General features: G+C 40.0%; 1 protein-coding gene across 3 annotated transcripts in view; it reads right to left on the bottom strand.

The window, feature by feature from the left end:
• Positions 1–1,645: 1,645 nt before the first annotated feature.
• The window catches only part of DAB1 (DAB adaptor protein 1), a 472,530-nt gene continuing 447,667 nt past the window's right edge, over positions 1,646–26,508 (bottom strand). The window contains exons 10-15 of one of the 3 annotated variants that reach the window (XM_075155690.1): positions 20,717–20,779; positions 19,464–19,572; positions 16,482–17,030; positions 15,161–15,288; positions 14,127–14,225; positions 3,186–4,964 (exon numbers count right to left, since the gene is read on the bottom strand). In XM_075155690.1, the coding sequence (XP_075011791.1) occupies positions 14,142–14,225; positions 15,161–15,288; positions 16,482–17,030; positions 19,464–19,572; positions 20,717–20,779 (933 nt within the window). In that variant the 3' untranslated portion in view covers positions 3,186–4,964; positions 14,127–14,141. Of the gene's footprint in view, positions 4,965–14,126; positions 14,226–15,160; positions 15,289–16,481; positions 17,031–19,463; positions 19,573–20,716; positions 20,780–26,508 lie in introns of all 3 variants that reach the window. The other 2 variants (XM_075155691.1, XM_075155692.1) reach the window with 2 other exon arrangements.

The following is a 26,508-nucleotide window of genomic DNA, read 5'->3' as shown; positions in this document are numbered from 1 at the left end:
TTCCCAGTCTATACAATCAATTGCTTTCCCAGAAGTCACTGACATGGAAAAGAGAGATCTGTCAGGGTCCTCACTTCTGTAAAACCGCAGGTTGATTCTGCAAACTGTTTGCTAAATAAATTCTCATTACTGCAGGACATCATGGACTTAATTAGCATTAGTTAAATCGGGATCATTTCTTGAACTAGTCATGTTTGAGTTGGATACTCTCATATATAATCTAGAGACTCCCAGTGCACTTAAGTTACAGTGATATTAATGTACTATAGTACACCGACACAGCACAGTAAGAATCAGATTTTCTTCCCCTTCTGAACAATGCCACCCGCAGCCAGGTCCTTCCTACTTTGAGATTCCTCACCGTCCCCGGACGAGATCTCAAACCTGCTCATTCTGAGTCTGCATAGCAACTGTGCAACACAAGCCAATTTTTCTGATTTTTCAGCGTAAACCAACTTCACTGTGGGGGTACCAGATGAATATCAACAAGTCTAGATTTGGCCTACATTGTAAAAACGCATTTTAGTTTAAAACCATGCTTAGCTGTGTCTTATTTCACTTTAAGTTGACATTTCATAGCTCGTTGAAAATCAAACAGATCATGTTTCTTCTTCCAAGGACATCTGAATACAGTTAGCTACATACAAACTCAAAATGACATTAACGCTAGCACATTTTCATCACAACAGAATGACCTTTATTCTTAGGTGGGATCCAAGTATTTCAACAATGTTCATTGACAAAGGCAATGAACGTTTCACCATGACCTACTCGATATTTCTGGTGGATGAGAAAGGGATGAGACATCAAGAAGAAGAAATAAAATAAAGTACAGGTGCAGACATCCACACCTCTCTCTCTTCCTGTATATAGACATGTACTACTTATCCTTAAATTTCAATGTGGTATCTTGCATATTTGCATTACTCGCTTGGCAAAGAATGGTACTATTCCTTATCTCGACTGAGAGATCCAGTACTCGGTATCTCTGAATATCAAACAATGTTATTTTGCATGTGCATCAAGAGTTTCACACCAGCAAAACACTCCAGTCTACCCCAACCAGTAAAGGTCCCACTGAAACAGAAGGTGATATCATTAGTATGTTTTACTGGATCAAGGCTTTGCTCTCAATTCTGTGCATATTACTGGAAAGTTTTGGGGTTTTTTACTTTCAAAATTGTCATGTTTAAATGCACATTTTTCATTTTAAGTCTTACTTGAAGAGGCAAATGTGAGCAAAATTAATTACAGCTTCTCATGCCACAAAGGTACTCCAGCTTTGGTAGCATTGCACAGCGTGGTCTCTCCCAGGAACATCAGATTTTATAGGAGGTGACTAAAATAACTACTGGTTTGGGATGCTCATCCTAAAACACCCGAAAAGAGGCCAAAAACGGGGAGGCAGCAATTAAAAGCAGCAAGTAAAGCATTCGCAAGATAAGCAACACTTAGAGTGTTTAAGATTAGGTATTCCCCAAATTGAGGCACTTTTTTTCCTCCTTTCCCAGGTATTTCCACTGTCAAAAATATTGGCCATGACAGACACCCACACTGCACTGCAAGAATGGCACGATTATCACAGAAGAGCAAAAGCTATGAAACAAACTTACTGAAATGACGCCTTTTTTTTAATGTTTTTATTCATAACAGTATTACATGGTGTGTTACAGAAATTAATGGAAAATTTCTAAAAATTTGTTGGTTTTTTTTGTTGTTGCTGAATGCATTATACATAAAGTTAAAAATAATGTGTCCGTATATGTTAACAAATGATCATTATCTGAGGTAAAGTTAAAGTAGGTTTAGAAATGTACTGCAACAGTCATTTTATCTTTCTCATCTTTATTAAAAAAATATGTGTCAGAATGCAGAAATAAAAATGAATGAAAACCACGGAGTAAACATTTTTGCAAAGAAGGTGCCCGGTACGTTATTAGATGAAAGGCTTCATCAGACACTTGGATGACTACGATCTATCAAAATATCTTTTCATGACAGGTAAAGATCAGGAACCTACGGGGGATGATAACAGGATGGCTGGTGGGATTCCCTGGTTTTTAAATTTAAAGTGACGAATTTAGTGCTAGTGAAGGATGAGGGATTAAACAATTGCACAAGCTGGATATTTTAGTTATCTACAATACTGGTACAGTGCAGAGGCCTTCCAGTCCTCTCAACTCAGCATCTCAACCGTGACAAGGACGATCTAATCGTATGACAAGACAATTCAGAATTTATTTTTATTTATGAGCGTTGGTAAAGGTAAGACAAAGGTCCATGGTGATGGTCCAGCTGTCTCTCAGGAGACACTGAAATCCCAGCCTTATGCCCTTGGCACCTACTCCTTGCAAGGACTACATAAATTATCTGCTTCCTACAAATATGATGTCAATGGATCCTCTGAGACATAAATCTCTTCTTTTTCTTGCAACGTTTTACCCCATAACTGGAAATGCACTGACAATACTAAACCTCACAAGTCTATGATGAACCAAAATTGTCTTCGTGGTTCCATATGTAGGACAAAACCCAAAAGAGCCAATGAGGAAGAAAGTAGCACCGCTGTGCAAATTAGGGAAATATTCTTAAAGAAATGTCCTTCAGAAACGCTTTTACCTCTGCTGAAGGTAATCCCGAAACACTCAATCCACCAAGTTTTAATTCATCTTCTCTGGTTAGAAAACTTGATCTTTCTTCTGATGGGAAAATAAGATTCACTACAAAGCTGTTTGCACATGACTAAGGAATAAGCATCAAATGACCGTGAATGGGGATAAAAGTTCTCTTCTCTGCAGGTTCATTAGGTCTATTCACAGCTAATTTTTCATTCACATACATTCTGTAACGCACATTTCTCTAATTTCTCTAATTCAAAATAAAAGACTGGAATCATGTTGTGAGATTTGGTTGTACATATCAACAATCGCCACCCCAGTGTTCTGTCTTCTAAACCATTTTTAGCTTATAATAGAGATGAAAGAAAGTAAAATATTTATAACTCCAGGCCTATTTTAATCATGACAAAAATGTAAATCCTAATGTGTCAATTTAAAAACAAAATCTGCACAATAACCCTAAAAACTGATTAATCATTTGATTTCTTTCTTTTTTCCTTTTTCTATTTTTTCTTTTTTCCTTTTTTCTTTTTTTTTTTCTTTTTTTCTTCTTCTTTTTTTCTTTTTAGTGTTAAACCACTAAATTCAATATACTGTAACTGCATAGGAACATCAGGAAAACACATTTGACCTGTATAACAATTCTCTGTAGGGCAAAAATATATAGATTCTTTATGAAAATCATGTGCTAAACATATGAACCCAAACACTGCACTTTTGCTTCATAAATGTAAAAAAAGGAAGTTTTAAATTCTTTTGTTCTGTGTGTAAACAGTTTGATGACTTCTATGCAGAGGTTCTGGAATCACAAAGGAATGTCAATGAAATGTGATTTCTTGTAAGTGGAGCATGTCCGTGTGAAAACTAGATCATAAAATCATGTGTTCCCATTAATTTCACTAGTCGCTGACAAGCTGACTGCTTTTGGCAAATGCACTTGAGCTTCAGCCCATTACTGTAAGCATGTGAAAAAACGTATGTGATGTGAGAACCACAAATTGGGTTTGCCACACCTCCCAAGCACTGCAACTTGCTACCTTCTCTACTGTGTAATGGCATTAGTAAAAGAATTTTCATAACATTTATATTTACAAAAAAACTGGCAATTTTCATTCGAACTCCTTAAAGCCATTTCCCCTTAAACATTTAAAGAGTTTAACAGTAAGATTTTTTTCAAGTTATAAAATAAAAATCCCATTTGATTTTTCTGATGTACAAAAAGTGATAAAGATGAACAATTTGATCACAGAATCAGTTTGTTATTCCAAAATCCATGCCATCCTTGTCCCGCTTGTGAAGTCCGCTTCATCCAAATTCCTAAACCAGAATCATACCAGTATTATTTGGCAAATGATTTTTTTTTTTCATCAAAAATGGCACACAGAGAAGAAAACACTTGTCTGCATAGCATTACAGCAGCAAGATATTGAAGAAATAAAAATATTCCTTTTCTGCACTTTGTTTAGAGTTTCCTAGGAAATACTGACTCTTTCGTCTTTCCTCAGTGGGACTCGATGTCCTTCCTCTACCCACAACATGAGTATTCAAACAGAAAAGCAGCATTTCTTCCTCATGATGCACTAGAACTTAAAGGTCCATTTGGCAACATTTTCAGTCAGGATGGATAAACAACCAAGTTTTATTCTGTGGTTTCAAGTTAGGAATCGTTTCCGCAGGAGGCGTTTTGCTGTTAGATCTGTCACTCATACAAAACTACAGAATAAGAAATACAAAAAAAAAAATGACACTGCCAGTATTTTTTTTTTGTCGTTGTTTAAATATGTTTACACAGGGAAAAAAAAAAATGTCAGGATCAGCCTGATGTAAATGATGATGAAAGACATGTCACCATGACATAAAAAGTGCTGACTTGTGCCCAAAAGGCTGTTGAATGATAATGCCACTGCTACATACAGACTCTGCTTTTTGCTCAAAAGAAAAAGAATGTCTAATACTCAATAAATTTCAGATGCTCATTATTTATATGTGGCATACAGAAGATAACAAACGTTTAAAAGAAGACTGAGGAGTAAGATTTCCTAGTCTGGACACCCATGACTTGTGGGGACGGGGCTGGACTCGTGGTATGATAAGCAGGGAGAGTTTTTATTTTGTGCTGCCATAGGAATCTGCCATTGGTTGCCAAAAAAAAAATGTCAGGAACACTCGTAGAGCCAGTCCAGGAGGGCAATCATCTCTCCTTGTCAGACAAAATCAATCGGAAAAAAGCATGAAAGCCAAAGGCCTGCCACGTTGTTGGGTTTTGTTTGAGTCTCGGAGCACCACAAGCCTGTAACAATGCTATTTCTTAGGTCTGTTGATCTGGGCGTAGAGAGGTTCTGCTTCCTGGGGATAACAAAAATAAAGTAAGCGGAGATGTCTCCAGACAGTTTTTAGAACATTTTTAGAACATCTGCTTGAGAACAGCAATACCTCGTGAGTCAAAACCCAAAGGAAGTGTTTGTTTTCTGTGCTGCCTTGAGTGATCACGGCACCCTGGTTGAATCGTGAAGAAAATGTGACATTATGTCAGAAAATGAGTGCTTACTATCAATTTCCTCTTCCAGCATTGGCCGTGCACCGATCCTCAGGAGGTATTGCTGGGCATAGACATATGAAGAAATGAAATGGTATTTATAGGACTAGATGTTTTGAAGTTTACAGGCCAGAAATGTAGCTGGCGTAAAACGCTGTTACTCGTACAGGGCTGAGACACCCCCCAGCAGCACAACAGCAGAACATAGCTGTGGGTTTTACACAACTCATGGAGAAAAACACTTGCAAACAGAAACCGCCACTGAAAGCTGAGCTAATGAAGCTGCGATGGGATTTAAAATAACAATATGAGCTGCCTATGAAAAAAGAGGAAAGCTAGCTCTGTGCAGTTTGATTAGGAGTCTGTATAACTATTAGTACAATCACTAAAGCTGGGTGGAAAGCATGTCGATTTGCTAACTTTCTTGGGAATACTTTCTTGGGAATTTCCTGGAGGTGGAGGGAAAAAAAGCTGCCATGTTCTCCAGTGTTTCTTCATAGCTGACACCCTGTGCTTTAATACTATGTTCATCTTGGCTGCAGTGGGAAGCAAACCATCCATGGACCCTGGAATCCATTCTACTTCATTTCCAGAAACTAATTTATTAAACTAAGAATGACATCTAAAAAAAGAACAAGACAGGCAGAAAGGCTAATTAATGCCATACTGCATTAACTCTCCACAGCTTGATAAATATTCAAATACCATGCCACGACACTGAATTTAACCAAGTTAGAATCCACTCAAGTTACAGCAACATCAGCAGAAGCTGACTTTGAGCAAAAAAACTCTGAAGGCTGGCAAATCACTGGGCACTGCGGAGCAGAGAAATGTCTGGCAGGGGATGGCACAGGATTTTAATCCCGGCTTATAAAAACGATGCTGCTGATGAGAAAAACAGGCCAAAGGTGGATCCCTATGGCTACATTTACTCAGTGTTCATGGGTGCCTGGCCAGTGCTCCAGGCTGTGCCCTGTCCCCATGCCCCGTCCCGCCTCACTGTGCATCTCGTGTAGAATGAGGAGCAACACAACAACGCTCCTTCCAAAATGTGACCTGCTTCCGACGTGCCAAGGAAATTTGACTCTCATTCCTTGAAACGGCTACATTTCTGGAGCTTGCAAAGACTCTGCCTCCCCATTTCCCACCTACATGAAGCCCTGAGTACACTGCGAGCATTACGGGAGGATGAGAGAAATCCTCTGGAATGATTAAATAAAGGCTGCTGAAATTATCCCCAGCAAGAAGCAAATATATTTTGTGACCTTGAAAAACCGAAGGCAATCAGAAGAGATGTCTGAAAGTAAATAACTGCATTTCACATACTGTGTGCTAAGTCCACCCATGCCAATTTTCATGTACCACAGACATGAAGCTGGCAGAATGATCTATCACAGCTAGTTCAGAGAAAATCTGTACTAATTAATGTGGGAACCTGACACACACCAGGCCATTCTTCAGGCATTTGCTGAACCTGAGGTGATTGCAAAGGGAAGTGAAAAGGGAGGAGGAGAAGAAAAGGGGAGGGGGGGAGAGCATCCCTCTGGAACAAAAGATGTCAGTTTTTCAAATGCCTTCGGGGAAAAAAAGAGCTTTTCAGAATGTCAAGCGTACTTGTTAGAGCTGTCCTCAAATATCTTTAAGATATGCAGATGCACTTAAGTAACAGGTGTCCTAAGGTGTCACTGAACTTGACACCAAAGGAAGAGGAGGAGGAGTTCATGATCGGTCATCAGCACTTTCAACAATGCATGAGGTAGCCTTTAGAATTAGAAATTTCTTTTATATATTTATATATATTTATATCTATCTGAACATACACTTTATGTGGCAAAGGCCTGCATTTCTCACTGATTTGAATAATTTTTCTTCTAGTAGACCAGATCATTTTGACTAAAAAATGTGCTGGTATGTCTTCCTTTTAGTTGATTTCCCCCTTCAGAAGCCTAAACGAGAAATTAATTGCAGTAATTGCGTGCAATCTTCTCAGCCAAATTTTTTTGTCAATGACTGAGATTTGTTTTCTAATATTTTGAGATAATTCAAGCAGTGCATCTTGCCTGTAGCCCAACATCGCATATGGTATCTGTAAAGTATTGATAATGATACTCAAGAGAGCAAAAGAGAGCAGAAAGGGATAGAAAAGAGGCAAAAGGACAGTCGAGTGCTGTCGACTTCATGGATAGCTTCTCTCACAATGCCAGGCAGGGGGGCTTCACAAGCGTTATTTTGGAGGGTCTTGGAAGCAGAAATAACCCCCCTTCTTTTTACGTACGCCACTCAAAAGTCACGGGGAATGTCATGAAAAGGCAGGTGAGCCTAACTCTTCTCACAGCATCAGAATCATCTCACCGATGTTTTCTGCTTTCTACTTCTACCACTGCGTTAGGAACAGATCCAGAGGGAAGGAAATGAAAGAATGGGTCTTTGTTCAGAAGAAAAAAGAGGAACAAATAAAATAGCATACAAAGCTTCCAATTCACATGAACACCTTGAATCTTAAAGTGTTTTCCTTTCTACAGCATTGGCCCAGAAGCACTTCTGAAGTGCTTTCATCAACCCACAGGGAGAAGCCAAGACGACAACTGGCAGCGCCTTTTTTTGCTGCTAAATCCTACTTGAAGGCTTCTATCAACTTTGGGGATGCGCAATTTGTGGCAGATGTTTGAAAAGTAAATGTTTTCCTTTATGTTGGGAAGCTGCTATCAAAGTAGTGTTTAGCTGTATTCTCACATACTAATGTGGCTCTTTACATTGAACAGTAGCCTTTAAATAACGAGATATTGCAGGAAGAGGATACGAATTCACAGGTCAGGTATCTCACCAAAGTGACAGGTGGCAGTAAGGGACCAGAAATGTCTAAATATACATGCCTCAAGTTAGGCAGCTAAATATTTAGGAAGCTACAAGTATGTTGTGTAAACGTTATGAACTCTCTCAGAATTAATTGCAAAAACTGCCGAAGAGAAAATTTTCCCTATGTATTTGGGAAAATTTACATATACCAGAGATACTTCATGCTTAAAATCAGTTTATTCTTCCCACTTTAAGGAACAACTCGCACAATAAACAAGACTGTAGCAAACACTAAGTATTTCTGGTATAGTACTCTACTGCATGAGGTAACAAGGTTGCTAATGGTTTTGAATAACATTATGTAAATACTAGAAGTAAATTTGCATCCAATTTAAAGATATTAACATCTGCTCCCCAGCAGAACTAATCATTGGAGAACATCTCTTGAAAGATTCAGCATCTACCTGGGCTTGTGTAGGTGAGCTCACTCACAAAACATAACACGGGACTTGGTTAGGAAGAAACTGTTTTCACATTGGCAGTCCTTTCATCATTGCGAGGCACCCTGCTACGTGCAAAGCTTCAGGCAAGATGTACTGAATTGTAGAGGTGAGGCCCGCATAGATTTCTTTGCCCTTTACAATAGATTCTCAGCATCGGTTTTAATCCTGGCTGACTGATCAGAAAGGGCAGGCTCAGATGACAGAGTTTCATGAAATAAGCGTGCGGCAATGAGAATCTTCCAGCCAAAATCAGAATCTTGTGCTGGGGATGCAAGTGAAGGGAACGGCAGTGCAATGCATCTTCGCTATTGCATGCTGACTCAATCAAATAGGACATTGTGAACTTGGCAAGCAGAATCAAATTAAATATCTTTGGTGATAAGACAAGTAATTCCTATTGGCCCATTAACAGCCAGTGGCTTGTCTTTGGTTGTTTTTATTACAGTTAGCCTCTGTTAGCAGCATAAATATAGCAACCTTCTAGTTCGGGATTATGACCGGAGAGTGCCTCTATTCTTACTATAAACCTACCTAGGAATATTTCCTGTCTCAAATATCTAGTTTAATTATCAGCATTTTAAAAGTTTCTGTCATTTTAGTATCAAGATGGATGCTATACATCCATAAAATGAAAAAGCAGTAAGAAGTACTCAGGAAGATGAACCCTGCTCCATCTCGGTCCTGGTATAATAATGAACTGCAGCAAGGAAACACGCTTACTATTTCTGGGCCCCTTTCCTAACAAAACAGTAGCTATGCAATTATACTTTCCGTCTACGTATCTGTCAATTCTCCTTCATAACTTTTGAACCTGATGGCCAATTTGAAGCAAATTGTTCAGAAGTCTCAAAGATACTAAATTATCGCAAGTGCCTTTTTTAAATCAGTTGTTGTGCAGAAGACAGGGAACTTTTAAATGACCTCATTACAGAGAAAGCTAGGAGAGCTCGTCCCCTAATTGAATTGCTGGATTGCCAATCATCAAGTACACGGCTCTGGACAAGCTACACAGTATGTTGCCTCTTGTTTAGAGGAAGAGGTTGGAGAAATGGAAGGGTACCTGGCTACTTCAAGTGGGCTTGGAGACATAGGAAGAGGTGAGAAACCTGTGTATGAGCTGGTCATATTAAAACGGATAGCTCGAAGGGGATTGTAGCAGAGGACAGAAAGGCAAATCTGTAGGATGCCTCTGTTCACAGAGCAGCCTGGATTTCTCTGGGTCTTATCCCTTCAGATTCCCTGGGAAACATGATGATGACCAAACGAGTGTGGGGCCTGAAATGACAATTTTAGGATTTCTCTGGAATGAAGCAGTACTCCCCAAGCTGTGATCCCTTTCCAAATGCACAACACAATCTACTTCTCTCTCCGGTTCACAACCCTGCTTGGAGCTGTGTCTTTAGTTTGAGAATGATAGCTACAGTAAGAATAGGTCACCTATAACCATTATGAATTTCTCTTTGGACTCTATTCAGTTCCTATTGAGCTGGATAAAAGATGGTAACAGATCCTGCAAATACAGCCTTTCGTATTTTGAGCCCAGATTCCCAGTGCAATAGAAAGGGAGCAGAAAGGAAGAGGAGGATGCAGAACCAGCTTAATATGCCCTCCTGAGGCTCACTAAGCTCCCAGATAAGCCAATGCTTTGTCCATAAGTTGCTATTTTCTTTCAACTTCCCAATAACAGCTGAAATAAAGAGTTATAGTAGTCCATCCTGGAGCTGACTAAGATTATTAGGAACATTTATCACTAAGAATGGCACTCGCTCAAAGATGGATGATGGCAGCAGGCCACCGAAGTACCACCAAAAGCTGATAGACAAATATTCTAATGAACTGTTGCTCTCCTGACAGTGCTGATAGCATCATGAAGGGTGTGACATATTTTGAGGGCTTATAATTGTCTGCACACATTTCACAGAACAACTAAACAACTTTTTGAGGAAGATGCGCTCTAGCCACAAATGTTTTGAAGGTTTCCTGAGAATTTCTCATGAACAACTGCCAGTACAAGTTTTGAACTGGGCAGCATATCAATAGAGCTGCATTTGTTCCAGCACTTAAAAAATGACTTTCATTGCAATAATTGTGGTATCAAATATTCCTTTATTCTCTTTCAGAAGTTTCAACCTGTTGCTAATTTGCCTTCAAGAACCACTTCATGTCGTTCATACAGAGTTAGACCACATTTGTGATATCCAGTCCCAGTATTCAGGCACAATTTATTCTTTCCACAATCAGGATGCTTTGTTAGGAGATGCCGGCCAACATAACCACAGGTATCCAAAGAAGCCTGACATCAGAGAGTCAAAGTTTGCTCCTCTCCTTCCCTTTTCTCATCATGCTTGAAGGCTCCCCTTTCTTTTTTAGCCTTTTTTTTCAGCCTTTGCTAAGCTTTCAGTTGTATAGCTTCAGTGCTTCCTAGTGTCATGGCACGCTTAGGCTCAGTTGGGGCTGAGATTGAAATACCCCCAAGAACAGAAATACCCACACCGGCAGGGTCTGCACCTAACACCCTGTAGTTCAGGCTGATTGGGTGCACTGATGCAAAGAGGATGACCAAGTGAAAACTCCTCTGTTCAAATTTCTTGCTTTTATTGAAAGTGTCAATAATAAGAAATGTTTAACATATTCGGTAGAATTACAGCTAAATACCGTTCTTTCCCTCTCTCTCTTTTCACCATAGTTATCCCACACACAATCTAAAGACAGCAGTAGGGATTAAACATAAGTCAGCGGAAGATGGCAGTCTTACTATTCAATGTTCTCCTCACCCCTTCTGGAAAATCACTATCCATCCTCAATGCCGCTCATGAATAAAGGGAAAACAACTGAATACAAATCTTGCTATGAACAGCTCTGCAAGTAGTTGATTTTATTTCACCTGTGAAAGTTAGGCCTGTCTGCTTATCTCCAACCATAAAGGGACAAAAATGTAACTTATCCATAAAATGTCACATTTACCTACTAAGAACCCATAGCTATTTGTAGAAGAGTGACTTACAAGAACAGCTACTGGTAGGATGAGGATTTTGAGAGCTTAAGTTGAAGATCGCAAAAGGAAGAGAGAAGAAACAGAGCAATCAAGATAGTAACTGAAAGATGCCTAATTATTTCTAAATGAGAATATAGAGTATCAGAAGGAACCAAGAAACCAAATGGCTAAGGTACCTTGAAAGACCAGAGTACAAAATACCAGGCAGGTGAATATTCTGAATACATCAAGACAAGGTAAATAAAGATATTATATGGGCATAGCTGATTTCAGAGAGATGCTGGGAACAGATACATTTGAAATTTCTGAACACAATACTATGTCATGCTCCCGAGAGGTTCATTCATCTGAGTTGTATACTGTGCTGTTCTTGGTGTGAAGAACCATGTTCTAAAGAGCGAAGTAATCTTCCATCTAACACACAAAAGTGGCTTTTATGCAGACTGTGATTCTTTTGTACTACATGTTTCTCCCCATTAAGTTTCTCTCCAAATGCGGAGCTCAATACACAACACAGTAGTAAGTCCGGAATTGATAATTTTCCATGGAGATTAGACTTTCTGTTGCTCTGACGATACTAGGCTTCAGAATTAGATGGGCTGGTTTTAGCAAGTGGATTTCCTACGGACTGCTGCTGAATGGCACTGCACAGAGGCACAATGATATTAGTGTAACTTCACTCGATACAGGCTCTCTTTTTGTTCAGCTTCCTGTTCCTGCCTACAGCTTTTAGGAATTACTATAATACAATAATCAGTAACATTATTTAACATTTCCCAGAATGTATTTCTGAGAACTACACGTATTTTATGTAAGGCTCTACATGGATTATAAAAAAAAAAAAGAAAAAACATATGGAATCACTGGTAATATACTGTTCTTGTAGCTCCCAGAGACCCTTGACAAGTAAAAGAATGTATTTTACTAAGCTTTATATAAAAGCAGAACAAAAGGAGTCCCTCACTTGACTTGACCCAGTAATATGCATTAACAGACTTAAACTACTGTTTCAAGTTATCTCCAGAACTCCTGGTAGGTAAACGTGTGTGACGCTAGTTTACGAATGATGCTAACTATCTTTGTGACAGTCAGAAAATTAGAAAGAGGTTTTACCATTATTCCCCCCGTGATGAATTTCAGAATTACCCTGACTAGGATAAACCGCAATAAACAAAGTATATGGGTTTGCAGAGTGTGGGACTCAGATAAAGGTCAAATTCTCTTTCTTGATCTGGGAAAGAACTCTTGAAATGGTCTGAAGCTGGGACAGCCAGCTATGTCAGTGCTGGCCGAGGTCAGGCAAAGGCAAAGCCAAATTACTATGTGGCACTATCCAGCTGCAGAAGCAGTTCTCCCTGGAGTACAATAACCAATGGAAGCTCTTGCTAGAGCAGCTCATCCCAGCTTGACTCTATCCTTACACTGTCATTTTTAGACTCAATGAGACACATAGCTTAATGCTACTTTTGCTTTAGTCCCCAAGAGCTGAGCATTACGCTGGTGAAGCTAAAGAAGGGGGAGACGCCTTCTCACAGCACCACATATTATTATGAGATAATCTTATTACTCCCAAGTGGATCAAAGCTAAGTTACTGTAAGATTTTTTTAAGCGTATTTAATGTACAAAGTAAACTGACTCCTAATGAAACTATTAATTTTGAGTTGAAACTGAAACTTTGGCTCAGGGTGGGTAAGTCACTGGTAAACAGTGCAATTTCTGTACAAAAATAAAACCATTGTTATGGATTTGCTCCAGGAACTCTGTGCTGAAGCACAGCAGCAGTATCAGATCACTTATTTGGGTAATACAAAACATGAATGGCAGACAGGGAGAAGATAATGAAACATATCCTTCAAATAGTAACACTAGAGAGAATTTGGATGGAATAACAATGCTTAGCACTCATAAAACTTCATAGCTTTACTGTCTTTTTGGTAAAACATATATACCGTATTAAAACAAATCACAGAACATTCACTGGCAGCCACATTTTCTAACATGTTCTGTAACACAAAAGATGAAAAGATCATCTTTCCCGTCTGTCTGGATTTAAATGACTTACATTTGATGAATAATTTTTAAAACATCAGCATGCCAATGGTAATGTGAATGATCATAATTTTCAGATGTTTTTAATTTGCAGTTGGGAGATAAAAATACACAAACCCATTTCAATATTTTTTACATGCAGATAAAAAATATGCTGCTTCTACTGATTATCACATTGATTTAGGATAGAGGTGTTCATGTATCATTACATAATTTTATTTAATGTTTGTAATGTCTATGGGTAAGATGTCTTATTCCATTTAATATGTTACATCTGCCTAAAGGCCAGAGTGGATTTGATAACAAAAAAATGTTCTGCCTAATACATTGTTAGTAATGGCTCAGTTTCCCTATTTCCCCTTAGAATCTGAACACAAAAATAAGTCTACATTTCTTTAAAGCATGCAGGCAGCTGAAACACACATATTTGCATAAGTTGCAACACTTAGTGAATGGCAAAAGCCATGCAAACCGCTGAGCATGAGGAATACACTGAGGATAATGGAGAGGAAAAACGGAAGAGATGAAAAGGAAAAACAAACCATGCATCCATGAAAGCAATGGTAGGCACTGGTGGAAGAATAAGTGAGCACCTCAAGGTGTAGAGAAAAAAAGGACAGATACCTACCCCAACCTGCGCTATCTAGCTACCGACCTGTGGACTTATAGTATCACCAGTTGGCTCACCAAATGGATCACTGTTGGATGAGGCCTGAGACCCATCAGGCTAGAATACAAGAACATAACACCTTTTTTTCTCAACAATAAGAAAGTGAAAAGTCAACACGAGGTTATTTTCATGCTGTGGGCATAGCAAGTACATCCTATCTCATGAAAACCAGAAAGTGAGACCTCACCGCTGATACGGTCTCAAAAGCCATAATGGTTTCCTATAGCTGATGCAGGCAGGAGAGGACCTCACCAGTACCTGCTGGAGCCCATGCAGGAGCTGCCACAGACTTCAGAAGGTACTGGATCAGACAAACCAGAACTGCAAAAGGCCCTGAAAGCCAGTGAATCTATGTGAATCAGAAAGAGTCCAAGCTTGCGTTACTTTGTACCTTTGGGTCCTTTTTTGGTACAGACTCCCTCTTGCCTTTGGCTCACTTAGGCTCTTATCTGCCTAAGACACCTTGTGATTTAAAGTCATCGCTTGGATAACATTTCTTGCTTTGGTCCACTAAGTCTAAGGCAAAGAAATCACATACTGAGGGCCAGAACACTGAGGAACGTAACTAGGCAAGCAACTGGGATGCAAGAATGTGCAAGACAACATCAACCATCATCTTTTAACACATAAACTCTCACATCTCTTTCTGCAGCCTCAGCATGTATGTTGTTTTACCTCGCACTTCCTTACCATCAGTAAGTGAATGCTGGTATGCTAAAAAGGACATTGGATATGACTAACATATATAACCTTACATATGAGCTATCAGTTTGGTTCCTTGTATGCAGTATCAGTGTTTATCAACAGAAATGTCATGCTATTAGCTACCAAAACCAAAGCAGGAAGTGACTTCTGTCTGCAGCTCCCCCCTAAATACCACCCAGCCCTATTAGAATAGTTATTTCTGACACTACCAAACAACATTTAAGTAACTTCTGTCTTTTCTAGCTAAAAAAAGCTAATCAGTATTTAGAAACCTCGTTGCTACTCACAGCCTCTTGCTCCTCACTTTTGCTTGGGCTTTCAAACCCCTCTTCAAAGAGGTCATCTGCAGCAGGATCACTGGTATGAGATGCTGATGATTTTGATGGAGAACTCTGTCTGGGTGCAGGGGTTGGAGCTAAACAAAGATTAAGGCAACAGCAACAGAATATATATCTGTTAATTTGTTCAGAAAGACACAAAATTTGCTCATGCTTTAGAGCCCTCAACTTTTATTACCCCTGAAAATTATTTTCTGATGAGGAGTTGTAAGAGGTAAATTTGAACACAGTAGTCATTATCAATTCCATATATTTGATTTCATTCAGCAGTTTCCAAATTAAGTTTGGCTGCATCTGGCATATGTCTTTAGGAACCAGGGAGACGCCACTACATTACATTAAGAATGCATGAGTTGCCTGCCCTATGGCAGGTAAGCGAAACAGCTGGCCCCTGGTAAATCTGTGTCTCATGAATTCCTCTTTTCAGCAATCTGCAAAATCCCCCATCTCCACGCTACGAACACGATAAGCTTATTTTACAGCTCTTCAATGAATTTCCTCACATGTCCAATACGTCAAGCTATTAAAATAAATACCCATCCCCTAATTTCTGCAAAGTATGGTTTGAATGGGACATAAGTGAAATCATTTGTAAGGTTGAATGTCCTGGGCATTTTCCAACCAGCTTGCATGTCCCTAGCACAGAACATATATTACTGTCGTCTTAGAAATTAAATTTCAGACTGCAGCTATCGGGGCTGTTGTTTTCAACGGTCTCTGAAATTTCTCTCTGATACCTTTCATAGAATCATAGAATAGAGTCATAGAATAGTTTGGGTTGGAAGGGACCTTTAAAGGTCATCTAGTCCAACCCCCCTGCCATGGGCAGGGACATCTTCAGCTAGATCAGGTTGCTCAGAGCCCCGTCCAACCTGACCTTGAATGTTTCCAGGGATGGGGCATCTACCACCTCTCTGGGCAACCTGGTCCAGTGTTTCACCACCCTCATTGTAAAAAATTTCTTCCTTATATCTCGTCTGAATCTACCCTCTTTTAGTTTAAAACCATTCCCCCTTGTCCTGTCACAACAGGCCCCGCTAAAAAGTCTGTCCCCATCTTTCTTATAAGCCCCCTTCAAGTACTGAAAGGCTGCAATAAGGTCTCCCCTTTAAGGTCTTCCTTATGGCTGGAACACATTTAATAAGCTAGACCATGCATAAAGATTCTCAGTCTATATCTGTGATGCAATTTACTGTATGAAAAAAAAAATATGCTTTGAGGAGCAGTCATGTCTGAGGAAAGATATGGCTGAAAGCATATAAATACTCACGTGAATTTGTAGATGGTGTCGTGGAAGTCACAGGAGTCAAATTTAACTGAGAGATGTCAAAGTCATCACAATCATCTGCTTCCTGTGCCATCCCAACTTTGTTAAAGTAACTTGAGAAGGCCTCTGAGGTACAACTGAGGGAAGGCTGATCTGGTTTTCTTGATGGCACTGGTGGAGGCTGAGCCATCTGGAAATCTTTAAATATTTCTTTTCCCATTTTCTGTCTGGGCCTGTCTGTCTGTGGACTCGATCTGTTGGAATCACTTGTGGGTGGAACAGTAGCTATAGGAGCAATGGTACCTTGAAACATGGCTGCTTGTAAAGGCAAAACAGTTTGTGTTGGCATGAAGGCAGTTGGTTGGAACTGACCAGCTACAGATGGCCACGGTTGCTGAGTAGGAGGAAAAATACCGGGTTGGCCCCACGCTATCGGCTGTCCTCCCTGCATCACCTGAGCAACTGGAGGCTGAGCACCCATGGCCAACTGCTGTTGAACAAGTGGTTGCTGTCCCCAGAATGAGGGCAGAACAGCTCCCATGGCAACATAACCTTCAAAGAATAAAGAGAGCAAGGGAGAAAAAAAAAAAAGATAAAAGATTTTAACACTACTGTCAAGAGCATGCAGAAAAAGTTACACAATAAACCAGAAACATGCAGGCTGCATTAGTGTTCCCAGAGCTTCAGCACACCTGAAAGACATGGTTGAATTCACATCACTGAACAAATACTTGTACACAAAACCACAAATAGGTGCATATCGGCAATAATCCTTCCCCTCATCTGAACAAAAAAGTTCTTCTCTTCCTCAGTGAGTACCCCCTTGGGTCTGGGAAGACCTGTGTGCATGGACCTTGTTGGCAGCCGGCCATCTGGCAGCTCCCTTCCCTGGGGCTCTGTGAAAGCACAGCTGGGATCAGTTTGGTCAAACCACTTACCAGAACCACAGGAGCTCCAACACATTCCCTAAACTCACCCCCTTGCAGCACAGCCCTGCTCCTCACCACTGAGCTCTGCAGGCTCTTCTTGCTACCCTGGTTCCCCCCATCCTCTGCCCGTCCCATTCCTCTCGGGGCAGGGATCTCTGCGACTGAACCTGATGCACTGGGTCAGGCTGGGATGGAGTTCATCTTTTCAGAGCAGCCCATATGCGGCTAAAAAATGAGTTGCCAGAGCAAGCAGAGGGAAGGAAGAGGATGCCCAGGACTCCCACCCCTCTGCGTAGCTTTGCTGCAGTTCCTCATCCTTTTTGCTTTTATTCTTTGTTGGGGAGAGTGCCTCGAACACCGGCCAACTCCTGCCAACGGCATAGCGACAAAACTGGTTCTAAGTTACAGGCAAGCACCTTCATATATGTTGGATAACAGCGCAAGGGCCCTCTAATGACAGTGCGACCTTCTTGCATGAGAAAGACTCTGTGCCATCTCTTCTGACACAGTCACAGTTAAAACTGTTGGGACTCTGAAGAGCAATGCAAGTGTCTCAAACTGCATAACAAAAAGACAGAGCCCAGATGAATTCAGATTAAAAAAACCCACATTTTGTTATTACCCTGTTACTTGAGAAAAACAAAAAGGTCCTGAGGTTCTCCTGTACTACATACCTCGTAACAACAAACTGCTTCACGTTACTATACTAGCATAAAACCTCTCTAGTTGGGGAGGAAATTAAAGATTAAAACTAAAATTATAATTGCTTCCTGTCCTGAACCCTTTTTTCATGCTACCAAGAGTTTGACTGTATAGAAATTATATGATCAGGTGCTTTGCTATTTACAATGAAAAAAAAAAATCTGAAACTAAAACTACTGTAAAAAACGTTACAAATTAAACCACGTAATACAATTATGTTCCACTGATAGAAGTATTATGCTTTACAGATATGTTGTTTCACATTTGAATTAATGATTTACTGCTAATACTTCACAATATGCAACCCCTCTTTTATTTCTGATACTGTCATAGCTTTAAAACTCCTGTTTCTAACCCGAGTGTTTTTCTAAGTCCTTCCGTACCTTTTCCCCTTTGCTTTATTTCTAGGCTGTTTTGTAATGCGAAATGTAAGGGTGGTTGCAAAATCGTAAAGGGAAAAGCCCAAAATAAAAATAAAATAGAAACAGAACTTTGAAAGACTAAATTGATGAGTGATGAAAGAACAGTAACTCAGATACATATCTATTTCAATAGATGGCTATGACGGATTCTCCAGATGTCCTTTTATCTTGCCCCCTCTGTAACCTCATCCAAGCAGCGAGGGTTTTCATCTGACATTATCTCCAAACACTTCACCATCAGTGTAACCTTTCTGAGATGCCGTGGCTAATCTGATGCTGCAATGCAGCCCATCAGAGAAGGAGTTAACCAATTAGAAAGTCACTGTCGAATGATTCAAGGCACTCCTCCTCCTTTTTTTTTCCCTAAGTGGAGCTGAGAGCGCTGCTCTTGGCAGTGCTCCGAGTATCCCAGGGAGAGATCAGCAGTCAAAACCACATGCCTTGCATGTCTGCAGAATGCTACACAGCTTTTGAATTTTGAGCACTTCGAGGAACACAGAAAAGTCTGAAGGAAATATAAGGATTTGACTAAGCGGAATACCTTTGAAATGCAATCAAATTCTCCATGTCCCATTCTCTATTTACTGGAGACAGCACAGGATATTCATTGCTACCGCAAAGAAAGAAAAGCTAAACTAAATGCTTTTTTCTCTCTTGCTCCTGTACCTAGAAGGTATGTTATCCAGATGGCTGAACTATGGTTGAACTCCCAGTGACTTTTTTGGCTTTTGTTTTAAAAAATGTGGGTAAATTCAAAATAATGTACTCCCAGCTCGTTAAAGACTCGTTTTGCCTTGCCCTGCAGCACTGTCCTCAAAATCCTTCCCCGCTTCCACTGTACTGAATTAACGCCCTGAGGACTGAAATGCAAACCAGTGTTGAGAACTGATCACCAAATTTGAGTCAAGCTCATATTTCCCCCGATTTCTTACCTGAGGGTACGGCAGCAGTGCTGAAAGGTACAGAACCAAACATGTCTGTACTAGCAGGAAGTGACTGGGATGAAGATGGGATAAAGGCATCACCTGGAGTAGCAGGAGTCTGCAAGAAAACAGGAATAAAATACAATGATGACATATCAGCTGCAGCTTCTGCAGCACATACTTTGCTGTCACGTCATCCGTAACTCAAAAAATACAGATTTGGAGGGAAGAAAGAAAAAAGAATGGAAAGATGTAGAAGGAAAGAAGCAATAGAAATAACAGTATTAGAAGTTGCTGGAGACAGGAGAAAAAGAAAGAAAATGAGAGACTTTGTACCAGAGGGAAAAATAAAAATAAAATTTGCCTGGAATACATCACATGCAAAATATTGACATCATTTCTTTCTCCAAAACATACAGACTTGTGATTCTAGGTGTTAGGTGATAATCAGTAGAGGCAGAAGATCAAGGCATTAATGTAAGAAACAGTAAAGGCAAATTAAATATCCGCAGGATTTATGGAAAAGTGAATACATATTGCTTCCAATTAAACAACAGGACCAGAATCATAAGTCTACATTAAAGGAGAAATCCAATCTAATTGAGCAAGATGAGGATGAGGAGACGGGACTTTGAACATCTAGTCCCAGACATGCTCCAGAATATCTTGGAGATCTGAGGCTGATGACTTCACAGCACCTCAATTTTCCCAGTATACTCATACTCCCCTACAGCTTAAAGTAAGGTTCAAAAACTTTACAGGAAAGTGATTGGTTTTTTCATTTTATGATGCAGAAAAGCGTGTTGAGAAAATTTTCTTTGCCCTCAGAACACATTCAGCTCTCTCTCTCTCCTGTTTTGTCTTCCTTTAACGGCAGTTCTGGGATATGTGCTTGGTGGAACCAAGCAGACCTGATATATAGGGCTGTAACCGGATCTTCCTGCAGTGCAGTGGAGAGACAGAGTGCAGTGAAGCATGCACCTCTGATAAACACCAGGGGAGGAGATCTGCAGCGCAGGTTATATCTTATGTGACACCTAGCCCTATATCAGAAAAATAAAAATTGAAGATATTTTTGCACATCATCATGAAGCAGTGACTCTACATTCAATGTGCTTCACTTTTATCTTCTCACAACATAAAAACAACTTTGAAATCCTCCCTACTGGAATGGCTGATGACCTGAATTGTAAATGTGCTCAATAAATGTGCTGAAAGTAGCATGTAGAAAAATGCACAGTTCAGTTTCCCTGGATACTCACTGGGGGAGAGGTTACATCAGGAGGAGTGGACATGTCCCCAAAAAGCTCTAGTTGGGTAACAGCCTGTAAAGAGGAAAAAAAAAAAAAATTCCATTTATCTTTTGAGGAGAAGAAACTGTGAGTTAACTAGTTACAACTTGTAAAGTTAACTAGTAACAGCTAGCAATACAAATCCCCCCAAAGGCATGTACGCTTCAAATGTCAGGTCCCATATGAAGGAAGCACGGGTTCAAGCTGTGGGATTTTGGTATTGCTGATGGACCCAAATAGCCGGCAGCTGATCCTATAAAATGATTCTGTAGGGAATTCTCCACCATAAAAAAATGAATAAAGCATGAAAAAACTATCCAGAATGGGACTGGATGCATTACTGCTCTGCCCATAACATCAGTGAGCACCAAGCATGATTTATGGCCAGTCCTTTTCCCTGCCTCCTTTTCTAAACCCCCATTTCAAGGTCTTAAAACACAGCAGCAGACTGTGGAAATGACAGAAGGATACAGAAGGGAAGGGCTTTTAAAGTGCTGCCTGTTTTCCCCTTGCCCATGGGACAGGTGTGACCTGGATAAGTGGACTTGAAGGAGGATGCACAACTGGGTTATTATAAGTTTGTAGCTCTACATTTAACTCATGCTAGAAATGTTTTCTCAGGGCGTCCTTCAGTTTGATCTCAAAATAGGTCACCCATACAGGTCGCACTCAACTGCACCAGAAGGGAAAAAGCACTTTCATAAGAAGGAGCACCTTGAGTGGCTGCATAATCAAAGCTCCTTCACATGTTCTGGAGTAAAATGACTTACTTTCACCTATCTGCATCTGCAAATCAGTTCATCTGGAGAGTAAAGCACGGATCCCTTATAGCTCTGCAGGAAGCCTAAAATCCACCCACTATCCTTACCAGGGTGACTATTCTGGAAAGCTGTGATGAGAACCCAAGAATTACTCCTTCTCCACTACCTCTCTTCTGCTTACTGGCTTTCCTTCTTCTCTGGATAATACTCATCAAACCCACACATGTGGGAGGGGAGATTTCTTGGTATGAATGAGATTTAAGGCAAATATTCATTCAGTTCATTGAATCTCCTCCCCAGCTTAGACAAATAAACCTTGAAGCCTTCTATCACACACATAGGCTTGAAATTCAGTTGAGTCTTGACCTGTCAACACATAGCGCTTTGGACGTGAACCACACCGGCTGGTCAGTCTTTACAACCTAACAAAGGAGCAAGATTTTCTTCCCCCCAACCTTCTATTATAAGTGATCCTTTAAGAAATAAGACTATCATTCAAAATACAATAATTTCAAAGGTTTATACATTTTTGCAATCCAATCTCTATTCCCATATACAAAAGCAATGCTACAATCGCTTAGACCTGGAATTTGTCTAGCAGCTTGGATGATTCTCAGCTTTATGTCTAACGATGTACCTAGGGATGAATTATTTCGCATTTCCTCACATCATGTCTTATATTAAATAGATCACATCGCTTTTGTGATATGACAATATATTTTCTTCTTATGGGCTTAAATATCCCTCTAATTATCTGCATGGAAATGGAAGAAGAAAGAAAGAAGAAAATCCACGTTTTCTTCAGGGTACGCTGATTCTAGTGTACATTACTAAAACACTGCTAGAAGTAGCTTCAGCAAAAAAAAGCATCCATAATTCACTTCCGCAGTGTGTGCAAACACACTAGGCAAGTATTGTTAAAATGCCCAGGAAAGTTGGAACAATGACAACAGCAGCACTCATTTGGAAATCACTTCAAGCCTCCTGTAGGCACTACTGACTCAAGAGATGCCACATGACACCAAATTACTGAAAGAACCACTTTCTTCTCATCTCTCCAAATTGCTTGTTCAGCACCACCCCTAAATCTGCCCTTTTCGTTCATGACTGGTGAGTTTTTCACTGTCTTCTCCTCTCTGGCTTGCAAAGAAATAGCATGTGTCCTTTCGAGGAGGCCATGAGCACAGGCTCCCCCAGTGCTTCCATCCCAGGTGAGGAAGCAGAACAAGCCAGAGGGGATGTGAAAGGGCAGGGCACATGTGGTTACACAGACTAAGAGGAAGTGTCTGTAAAGCCACACATTTTTTGTGGGAAAAATATTATATGTTTCATATCAACACTGAAAATTGATAGTATACTTTTGAACTCAGGATTATATGGTATGTATTTGAAAGATGGCAACTTAGATGTCTATGCCTCAATACTCCCGTAAAATGGGAATAATAATACTTTTCAGAGTGCTTCAAGGTGATGGATCTTTGGAAACTCTTCACAGGTATAATTCTGTTAAAGCTCTTAAGAGAAACTCTGTGGATGGATTTCTAAACAGGCAGCTGGAGAGAGTGATAGGAAAGCCGACTTCACTATTTGTTGGAATAAACCCTCATTCACAATATTCCCCAAGGAAAAGGAATATATTTACAGCAGAATTATTTCTCACAGAATAGCAACCTTATATGCAACAGGAGCTATAGAACTATGTCAGAGGATGTAAATAGAAATTTAGTGGGAACACAACTTCACCGTTTACTTACTAGAGACAGTCTTAAACAGCAACACTTGGAGGTGGGATTTTAAAGACCCAAATGGTCCAGCTCTAGCTTATTTCTAGCTTATTTCTACAAGCCCATTCTCAGCCTGAATAAATGAATGCAACTTCTCCAACATAGACGTAGTTTTATCCACTTGCAGCATATGAGATTCTGGACAGCAAACAGTTATCTTTTATTTTTGTGATTTCACTGTCACTACAGAACTGATTTCACCCATTACGCTTTTTTAAATTATTCACATCTGATATTAGCTACGTTCCAGTGAAGTTAATCCCAAGCCGAACATTTTCAAATTGCACTATTCCTATAGATGATTTCATCTATATTTCCTTAAAACGTTTTTAGTGTCACAACCTTACCTGAGTGACTGAAACAAGATTTTCATCAATGTCCAGCAATAAGTTTCCATTCTGCAGCTGTAAAGCATGATTTATGAAATGAAATGAATGATTTATGAAAATGACATGAATTTCTGAGCATGAAAATGATAACCTCTACAATTATTGACTTCAGTATTGAAATGAAAACCCTTTCCATCTTGCAGTGAGCACAGATATGAAATCAAGCAGTCAAAACAGTGGGTTTGAATGCTCCTCGGATGTGGGGCAAACATCCACTTTATTTGTGTTAAATCTCATCTTCTGGTGTATAAGGCAATTTTACCGCTTGCATCATAACTATTTATTTTCCCAGATATTTATTAGTTCAGCAATAAGAATACCCAGTGAGCTCTGATCCTGTTTACATTAATGGAACTTTTCACTGGCTTGGTGAAAGAAAGGACTTATCATCCTCAGGGGAAAAAAAAAATTGAGTTTTGGAGAACAAAAGCTCTAAAGGCAAGTATTTGCAGAAAACCACAGCTTCCTCTTAACTAGGAGAACTATAACATAAATGTAAACATATTTAAGATGAATATTTTCTTTCCATAGTAACTTTTAAAATTACTTACATAAGTCAATTCAAGTTATATTTAAATCTATAGTTTGTGTGTGTGTAAATATACGTGGGAGTTTACTGCTATCCATACTATATCCATCTACATATTTAACACAGATTATCACTTCAGTGGCCTAGAATGCTAAATTTCAGATAACATTTGTTGTAGTGTTGGAGACCTTATTTCTTAAGAAACAAACATAATAGCAAGTTATTGAAAATCAAATCTTAGATGACTGAGAAGCTTCATACAAGTTACCAGCCAATAATCCCACGCCATCTTAAAACAAAGAAGTTTAAAAATCTCAGAAACAGCCTATAATGCTTTTTTCCCCCTCTCATCTCATCACAGACCTGAAGAGAAAAAAGACTGGCAAAAGGCAAAGCTAAAGGAAGAAAATGCCATCGAGCACAACCAGGAGAGGACCCAGTCCTGCACCTTCTTGGAGCTGGCAGTGTGTTCCCCCAGCCCCAGGTAAGGAAAGTGTGAAAAAAGCTGTGTCCATTTATTCAAAGAACTCCACAGACCTTGAAAATATGCTTAAAATGAAACCAGAAGGGTTTACACCTTCAGGAGGGCCTAGTTTTGGCCAGCAGTTAATCACTTTTTGTTCTGACAGCCCCCTCGTTCAACCCCCCACCCTCCAGCACCCAGGGATGCAGCTCGCGTCCCTCTGAAGCGGATCCTGCCCCCAGCCACACCGATCTCTCTGTGAAACCAGCTGAGAAATAATCATGTCTCAGCACAGAGGAAACATGTGCGCAGCGTTCAACGGACCATTAGAAATTCCCACCTGTGCTACAGCGGGACCTTGCAGAAAACATTTGCCCAACATGTCACGGCACATCCCCCAGAGCCCAATTATCATGTAGCACTTGAGCCGCGTCTTCCATTAGCTCGTGTTCTGCATCACACGCTGGTGAGGAGACACTTCCTAAGGGTGAAATATCCCTGTCTATTAGAGCATGGAACAGTCTGCCACGGCGACCGTGCCGAGGCTGCAACACGGCTACCGAAGGCAGAATTTGGCCCTTCAAGCCTTCCTCCAGTTCGGCTTTTCGATACAAAGCGCTTAACCTTCGCAATTAAAGTCAACAGTCCCCTCCCTCCTTCCCCAGTGCACAACAGAAAATAACCAGAAGCCTGGAAAGATGCTCCAGTCCTTGAGCTTTCTCTAGGATTGCTGTCTGTGGATTTCTCCACAGAGTGATGTAAAAGCTTGCTTTAATTATTCAAAAATGCATTTCCTTGAATATGAAAACACCCCTACAACTTAGTCAACCAGGAAGACACCAGTCACTTGTGACCAGCCACGCAGACCGAGGCGGAGGAAAGAGTATTAATCCTTGTATCGCGGTGACATTAAACCTATAATGAAAGCTCCATCTTTCTATACAGGCATGTGAGACATATTGTAAATCTTTTAAACATGAAATATGTAAATCTGGCTTCTTAAAGCAGCAGCAAGCTTTTTAAACCATTCCATCCAGTAATGAAATTCCTTGTGACACTTTTCACTATTCACTAAAAAAAAACATATTATTCAAGAGCTGAAGAAAAACCGAGAGTACGGAAGCAATGATACGAGATAAGTAAACTGCAGCTTTCATAAACCTGAACCAAAACCGATCCGCCTCCACTACCTTCCTTCTGATCACCAAGTACTCTGAAAAACATCTTTTCTAAGCAGCGCAAAAGTTCAGATTTTGAAAGGGAGATCTAAGACAGGCCTCTTGCACTCACAGGAGCGTGAAGCACCTTACTTCCTTCACTCCTATACCATAACAAGCCAGAATATTCAACTTCTGTTACTCAGGCTGTTTTTACCAATGGCAAGGGATCTACACTGACTTATAGCATGAGAAAACCTGCTTAATATTGCTATACTTTTGCAAACAAGATGATAAAAGTAGCGTCTTACAAAACGTGGTTCTGAAATCTCAGAGAATGAAGCAAAGATGGTGCTTAAAAAGCATGGAAAAACCCCACAGTAATTAACTTGTACTCTGATACAGATCTCAGCAAGTAAAAAAGAGTATCAAGGATACTAAATATAGCAAATAACCAGCAATTAGTAATTAACCTTTGAGCTGGGTATTAGCTATTCAAATCTTTTAAGACAGCAGAGGGATTTAAACTTGGTTTCCTGCATTCAGGGTAAGTGCCGTACCACTCGGCCCAGTAGACAAAAGAGGGATCATCCAACCACGCTGCCTCTCTGCATTTCCAATTCCCTTTTTCTAACATGTATTTTACACTGGAAGTCTAATGACAAGTCAAACAGTTAGT

Source organism: Calonectris borealis, chromosome 8, assembly GCF_964195595.1.
Source record: "Calonectris borealis chromosome 8, bCalBor7.hap1.2, whole genome shotgun sequence".
Lineage (NCBI taxonomy): Eukaryota > Metazoa > Chordata > Aves > Procellariiformes > Procellariidae > Calonectris > Calonectris borealis.
The sequence above is the reverse complement of the archived record's forward strand: the minus strand, read 5'-3'. Positions and strand labels throughout refer to the sequence as shown.